Here is a 6,198-nt window from a genome sequence, read left to right as displayed (position 1 = left end):
ATTACGTGGAGTTTTTATAAAGTGCTGCCGTAATATTGATTTACAGCAACTGATGATAAAGATTGTAGGTCTATAATCTGTTATGTACACTTGACACTAAATGTTGAATCGTTTTCTGGTCAGATTCTTGTCGAATTCAGCACAATTTGTTATTCCTCTTCATGATAGGCTATTATAATGTATAAATATAATATTACAATAATTCTCTTAAACATCATTTTTTAACATTTCCTTTTTTACAAAGCCAGCAGTTTAACTGTTGTATACGTATCGTTTGATGGCCCTATGCTTACAACAGGTAAATCAGAAAATAATCCAGTGATCAGTTGTACAACTGAAATGTGTCTTCCACATTTAACCCAACCCCTCTGAATCAGAGAGGTGCGGGGGGCTGCCACAATCAACATTCATGTCTTCGGCGCCCGGGGAACAGTGGGTTAACTGCCTTGCTCAGGGGCAGAACGACAGATGTTTACCTTGTCAGCTCGGGAATTCGAGCCAGCAATCTTTCGGTTACTGGCCAAATTTTCTAACCACTAGGCTACCTGCCTGCCACCCCATAAAGCTGAAGGAGTCAGCTTTTTATCGTAATAACAAGAATAGATCCTTTATAGTCCATTTCATGCACTTAGAAGTTTTATACAGTACACATATAAATGACCACGTACAATATCGGAATCCCAGAAAATCCAAAATAGACAGATGTACTCCAAAAAAACAGCAGCGAATTGTTTGTATGCATTTCCAACACTGTCGGAAACTGTATAATATAGTGTAGTAGAAATGGCTTTATACAGGACTGGATTATCTGCATCTATATAAGACATGGCTGTACAGACTCCAAAGCAGTTGCTATACAGTTCTTACTGAGACACTTCTTTCCATCCATAATGATATCATTCAGTCTGACTGGGCTCTAGCTAGCTAAATTTTAAATATCGCAGACCTGGTCATTATACAAATGGCCAGGTCATGGACACTGTCATGTTACTAGAATAAAATGTATCATGGTGTCCGTTCAGAAAGTGCTTTGTCAATTATAGGGCTGAAGAATTCCTGAAGTAAATCGATTGTGTCATAATTAATGGAGGTAAATAGTGAGCTTAGCTAGCTATACATCTGTGATTACCCTCGTCCACTTTAAAACAATAAAGTAACCACTATACCACCTATTTCTCCATGGGCTCAGTAACAGCAATTCTCCAAGGTGTTTAAGCAAGTTCATTGTAGGTACTGTAATGACATACATTTCAAGTGTCAGTGTTTTCACATTAGAGTGAGATACTTCTGGTCAGTCAGTGTAGGCCTAATTGGAGAACAGTTTCCTACCAAGGTACTGTACCATCATCCAGCCCTACAATTGGCGGGAGTGATCACATTCAATAGTAAATAATGACTATAAGATAAAGCTTTGAGACAAACGTAGAAAACACAAACATGTAGACATTCACACATGAGAGGCCATGAGGTAACCAGGGTCAAACACATGACAGAGACAGTTGACATACAAGGGAAATGGCAAGACAATGACTTAAAAATGTAAATTTCACAATTCGTAAAATAATTACTTTCATTATAAAAACAATTTCATAACGAAAAGAAAACACAAAACACACATTTGTTCATAAAAATGTATTTTCCATAGATAATTAAGTGATTCATGACACAAAAAAACATGACATTGAGAAAAAGACATTCCAAAATAAATAAGCTAACAAACAAACTGAACAGGTCATTCGAGTAATCAAATAAAACATATATTCCATGTGATTAAACAATAAACCAAAAATATGATTTCAGAGGATGTTGAGAAGTCTAGATTCAGGGGGTCTTGGTCAACTGCACCTATTCTTACACACACACACACACACACACACACACACACACACACACACACACACACACACACACACACACACACACACACACACACACACACACACACACACACACACACACACACACTCCATGAGGATACATACTGTAGTCTAGACAGTTTTACTCATTGATTGGTATTTGGATTCAGTGCACTCTAAGAGAGTTGTGGTTTTGTGAGTGGTAGGTGTTGTAGTAGTAAAAGTTGTTGTTGTTTAGCATCTATCTCATTTGACATACTCAGCTGACTTCCAGAAGTGCCCTGGGTGGGAAAGGCGACGGTTCCGTTTTGGCAACTTTTCCAGCAGATCCACCAGCTTGGAGAAGCTGGGCCTTTCATCCTGCTCGAACGCCCAGCAAAAGAGCAGGATGTCCTGGAGAGAGAAAGAGACAGAACAGACTCCCCTTTAGAGACCCAGGTATACAAAGGAAACACTGGAGCGAAAGAGCCACAAGTGTAACTGGACAAATTTATGAATGCCACCAGATTCAGATAACTGTATTCTTCACTGTGTGAGAACTTCTTGTGTGGAGTAGTTCAGAAAACACAAATAACTAAACAACAGCCAACAGAAAACTCAAAAACATCCCAGACTGCCTAGACAGGTGTACATGATAATTTAGCCTCATTCCAAGAACATTCCAGGAATGAAGATGCTCATTCTGAACACCTGGGAATTAATAAGCAACACAAACATTGGCACAGTGTCACGTCCTGACCATGGTAAGCTGTTATTTTCTATGGTAGAGTAGGTCAGGGCGTGACAGGGGGGTTTATTCTATGTGTTCTATTAATACGTTGTTAGGTTCTAGTTTTTGTATTTCTATGTTGGTTTGTTTGGGATGATCTCCAATTAGAGGCAGCTGGTCCTCGTTGTCTCTAATTGGAGATCATACTTAAGTAGGGGTTTTTCTACCTGGGTTTTGTGGGTGATTAATTTTGAGTTATGTATGTGTTCATCTCTGCGTCACGGTTTGTTGTTTTTTTCATTCAATGTATTTATGCATTGCATAGTTTCCACAGTATAAATAAAATGTGGAACGACACACACGCTGCACTTTGGTCCTCTTCTTCCTACGACAGCCGTGACAGAATCACCCACCAGGGAGGACATTTTGGACCAGGGAGGACATTTTGAATGGAAAGGGATCCTGGACGTGGGAGGAGATCCAGGCTGGATGGGATCGCCTCCCATGGGAACAGGTGGAGGCAGGGAGAGCAGAACGGCAACGTTACGAGGAACTAGCATGGCAAAGACGGAAGCACGAGAGGCACACAGGGAGTTTGGCAGAGTCAGGGTGGAGACCTGAGCCAACTCCCCATGCTTACCATGGGGAGCGAGTGAAGAAGCAAGCACCGTGTTATGCAGTGATGGGCACTGTGTCGCCAGTGCGCATTCACAGCCCGGTGCGATCTGTGCCCGTGCCCCACATTTGCCGTGCTAGGTTGAGCATTCAGCCAGGACGGGTTGTGCCAGCTCTACGCTCGAGACCTCCAGTGCGCCTCCACGGTCCAGTATATCCTGTGCCTGCCCCACGTACCCGGCCTCCAGTGAGTCTATCCAGCCTGGTACGTCCTGTTCCTGCTCCTCGCACTTGCCATGAGGTGTGTGTTACCAGTCTGGCGCCACCTAGGCCAGCCCCACGCATCAGGCCTCCAGTGCGCCTGCCCAGTCCGGGGTGTCCCGTTCCTGCTCCCCGCACTCGCCCTGAGGTGCGTGTTACTAGTCTGGCGTCACCTGTGCCAGCCCCACGCATCAGGCCTCCAGTGCGCATTCCCAGTCCAGAGCTTCCGGCGACAGTTCCCAGTCCGGAGCTTCCGGCGATGGCCTGCAGCCCGGAACCTCCTGAGACGGCCTGCAGCGCAGAACCTCCAGCGGCGGCCTGCAGCCCGGAACTTCCAGCGGCGGCCTGCAGCCCGGAACTTCCAGCGGCAGCCTGCAGCCCGGAACCTCTGGCGATGATCTACGGTCCGGTGGCACAGAAGCAGAGGGATCAGCGGGCGGAGCGGGGGTTACGCCCCGAACCAGAGCCGCCTCCTCTACTGGAGGATGTGCTGGATGATAAGGTTCTGGGTACTGCACCAGAGCCGCCATAGACACTGGTTACCCTCCCTACCCTCCCTTTTGTTTATTTTTGTTTTGTTTTTTTAGTTGCATTCGGAGTCTGCACCTTTGGGGGGGGGGGGGGTACTGTCACGTCCTGACCATGGTAAGCTGTTATTTTCTATGGTAGAGTAGGTCAGGGCGTGACAGGGGGGTTTATTATATGTGTTCTATTAATATGTTGTTAGGTTCTAGTTTTTGTATTTCTATGTTGGTTTGTTTGGGATGATAGAGGCAGCTGGTCCTCGTTGTCTCTAATTGGAGATCATACTTAAGTAGGGGTTTTTCTACGCGGGTTTTGTGGGTGATTAATTTTGAGTTATGTATGTGTTCATCTCTGCGTCACGTTTTTTTTTTCATTCAGTGTATTTATGTATTGCATAGTTTCCACAGTATAAATAAAATGTGGAACGACACACACGCTGCACTTTGGTCCTCTTCTTCCTACGACAGCCGTGACACACAGACACATGCATACACACACACACACAATAACATACGCACTATACATACACATGGATTTAGTACTGTAGATATGTAGTAGTGGTGAAGTAGGGGCCTGAGGGCACACAGTGTGTTGTTAAATCTGTGAATGTATTGTAATGTTTTTTTTTATTTTATAAACTGCCTTCATTTTGCTGGACCCCAGGAAGAGTTGCTGCTGCATTGGCAGCAGCTTATGGGGATCCATAATAAATACAAATAAATAAGTATGCAGATCACACATAAAAACAACCAGGTGTGGTGCTTCGCTCTGTGAAGAAAAACAGTCAACAGTGCAGTATTACGAAGAACACCCCTCAGCGATCTTTGCCCATAGACATACAATATGTACACCTACAACTAGTGAGCAACTTCTACCTGAAGTGTGGTACAACCAGTTTACTGTATATGAGGAACACTCACCGATATCTCTTTGCCCATGCCGATCTGTGTGAGGTTGGGCTTCATCCCACTGCCCACCTGCCAGATGATAACCTCTGCTGGCTGGTTCTTGTAAGGCCACTCACGTGCATGCAACTCATACCAGATAGTGCTGCAGGGATAGTACAGGGGGGAATCAGTTGGAGCGGATGTATGAAATATCCCATGGTTTACAAAATGGAAATGATGGCATTGTGCATTTAACTTTGTCACAGATAAATCCACATGGTAGCATACCATGTGGGGTGCCGCGTCTCTTTAAAAAAAAATATATCCAGCACCTGCTCAGAGAGATTGGATGTATGCATGTAATATTTTCCTATAATGTTGACATTATGAAAACAAATACAACAACAGATGTTCACACACAAGGAGTATCACACCAAGTTGAATATCTAAACCTGGATTTCTATACTGTATGTCTGTTGTGGTTGTCTGAATCCATTTAAAAGCTCCAGAAGCCCCCACAATGAGTCTGACAGACAGACCACAAGTATTGCCTTTTTTAAAGAAACAACCCTTTAATGCTGAGGTACTAACTTTATATCAAACCTTTTAGATCTAAATGATCTGATAAACAGTCCACTAACACGTAATCATACGTCATCAACATCGTCACAGCATCCTCTCTTAGCATTATGAGCAGGCATTATTGCCACTGCCATGTCAACGACCAGGTTTGAGTAGCATAAAAATAGCATTCGGCCAAGACAGAAAAACACATGGAGGATTGTTGAATATGTAAAACAGCTTCAGGGGTCACCTCTAGGTAACACTAAGGCACCAACAGACCAGCTGGACAGTGGATGCATCCCAAATGGCACCCTATTCCCTTTATTCCCATAGGGCTCTGGTCTATATAGGGAATTGGGTGCCATTTGGGACCCATCCAGCGTGTGTGAATGCTGCATCCGTCCCCCTCAGACTGATTCAGTGACAGTCCCACCATATGGGAGGGCATCTGAAAATGCAATTGTGTTAGGAGTCAACAGAGCAGGGTCCAGCCACGCAAATGCATCTGTGACGATCACAGAAGATTAAAAAAACATAAATGGAAAGGCAGACCTGGAGCATGGAGTGTTATAACTAGGATACCAGAGTTGTTCCTGGAAAGACTCCTGGGCTTGGTTATTATAACCATTCCATACATGATTTGGGAGGGAAGATGGATTTTTATTTATTTATTTTATTTATTTTTATTTAACTTTATATAACTAGGCAAGTCAGTTAAGAACAAATTCTTATTTACAATGGTGGCCTACCAAAAGGCAAAAGGCCTCCTGTGTGGACGGGG

The 6,198-nt window shown here is 43.8% G+C and overlaps 1 protein-coding gene across 1 annotated transcript in view; it reads right to left on the bottom strand.

Moving 5' to 3' along the window:
• Positions 1-2,102: 2,102 nt before the first annotated feature.
• ksr2 (kinase suppressor of ras 2) overlaps positions 2,103-6,198 on the bottom strand; it is a 37,409-nt gene continuing 33,313 nt past the window's right edge. Inside the window, exons 7-8 of the mRNA XM_082968786.1 lie at positions 4,887-5,016; positions 2,103-2,249 (exon numbers count right to left, since the gene is read on the bottom strand). Of these exons, the coding sequence (XP_082824912.1) occupies positions 2,103-2,249; positions 4,887-5,016 (277 nt within the window). The remainder of the gene's footprint in view (positions 2,250-4,886; positions 5,017-6,198) is intronic.

This window comes from Salmo salar, chromosome 24, assembly GCF_965601325.2.
Source record: "Salmo salar chromosome 24, fSalSal1, whole genome shotgun sequence".
In the NCBI taxonomy this organism is placed as follows: Eukaryota; Metazoa; Chordata; class Actinopteri; order Salmoniformes; family Salmonidae; genus Salmo; species Salmo salar.
Note: the sequence above shows the minus strand (reverse complement) of the source record. Positions and strands in the feature narration are given on the sequence as shown.